The 1382-nt window shown below is 34.6% G+C and overlaps 1 protein-coding gene across 1 annotated transcript in view; it reads left to right on the top strand.

Moving 5' to 3' along the window:
- The window catches only part of DHX29 (DEAH (Asp-Glu-Ala-His) box polypeptide 29), a 52344-nt gene that overhangs the window by 28392 nt on the left and 22570 nt on the right, over positions 1 to 1382 (top strand). Inside the window, exon 10 of the mRNA XM_012655265.1 lies at positions 170 to 313. Coding sequence (XP_012510719.1) covers positions 170 to 313 — 144 coding nt within the window. The remainder of the gene's footprint in view (positions 1 to 169; positions 314 to 1382) is intronic.

The raw sequence follows: 1382 nt of genomic DNA, 5'->3' as shown, positions 1-1382 counted from the left end.
AATTTAATAAATTAAATGCAAGTATTTATTACTAATATGTTGTAATAAAATGCACTAGATTTGCTTAGACTGCTCCATATAGTAGCAAGATCAGCACCTGTGCTTTACTTTTTAAAGCTTATTTCCTGGATTACTTGGGAGAATCTAAGGCCTTGTATTCTTCCTTCAGAATTCTCTGTGTGGATATCAGATCCGAATGGAATCTCGAGCTTGTGAATCTACCAGGTTACTCTATTGTACAACAGGCGTTTTGCTAAGGAAACTTCAGGAAGACGGTCTTCTAACTAATGTGTCTCATGTTATTGTAGATGAGGTGAGTAGATTTTATAGTTGCATCCAGAAATTTGAAATATTTTTGTATTAAAGAGATGTTACTTTTAATACTAACATTTTCTTTGTGCTTACCAAATGCCAGATACTTCATATGTAATAATGTAATTTCCTCTAACAAATGTCTCGTGTTAACTGATTTATTTCATAAATACTGTCTATTTGCTATATGCAAATTATCTATTTTGTATATAACTTATTTATGTATAAATTCATTTAATCCTTCCAGCAACCCAATGAAGTAGATATTATCTTTATTTTATTTATTTTTTTAAGAGACAGGGTCTAGCTCTGTCACCCAGGCTGGAGTGCAGTGGCACAGTCATAGCTAACTGCAGCCTTGAACTCCTGGGCTCAAGCAACCCTCCTTCCTTAGCCTCCCAAAATTCTGGGATTATAGGCATGAGCCACCACACCCAGCCTATCTTTATTTTAAATTGAGGTACAGAGAGGTCAAATAGTTCACTTCCTCAAGTTTACCTCGCCAGTAAATTCTGCAGCTAAGGGTTCAAACCCAGGCAATCTGGCTCCAGTCTGTGCTCTTAGCAGTATACTGTCATCATGGCTGTTACATTTAGTTGTTAAATGATCTGCTCTAATTCTTATAAAAGATAAGAAATCTTCATCAGTATGTCATTTTCTCTATAGATACATCCCGACTTGAATCAAATTTGAATGCACATTTAAATTGAATTATGCCAAAAGTTTCACATAAGAATTATTTTTAAGTGGCATACCAGCCTAGTCTGTGTAAATTAATTTTCTTCTTTCAAGAACAGACAAGATATATGGCATTTTTGTTACTCAGAAAATATTAAAAATTTTGCTAATGTAAAGTTTTTCTGAATGTCTGTTAATTCACTAAGTTTAGAAAGCAATAGTGAAAGTTTAGTAATTCATTGATTTTAATTAATGGGCTACGTATAGATTATTGGGTTATTTTCTTCCTTTTGGCTCAAAATACTGAAGCATAGAAAGGTAGGAAACTAGCTCTCTGGGAGGCCGAGGTGGGCGGATTGTTGGAGCTCAGGAGTTCGAAACAAGCCTGAGCA

The sequence above is a fragment of the Propithecus coquereli genome, unplaced genomic scaffold (genome assembly GCF_000956105.1).
Source record: "Propithecus coquereli isolate 6110/MARCELLA unplaced genomic scaffold, Pcoq_1.0 Scaffold47, whole genome shotgun sequence".
Lineage (NCBI taxonomy): Eukaryota > Metazoa > Chordata > Mammalia > Primates > Indriidae > Propithecus > Propithecus coquereli.
The sequence above is the reverse complement of the archived record's forward strand: the minus strand, read 5'-3'. Positions and strand labels throughout refer to the sequence as shown.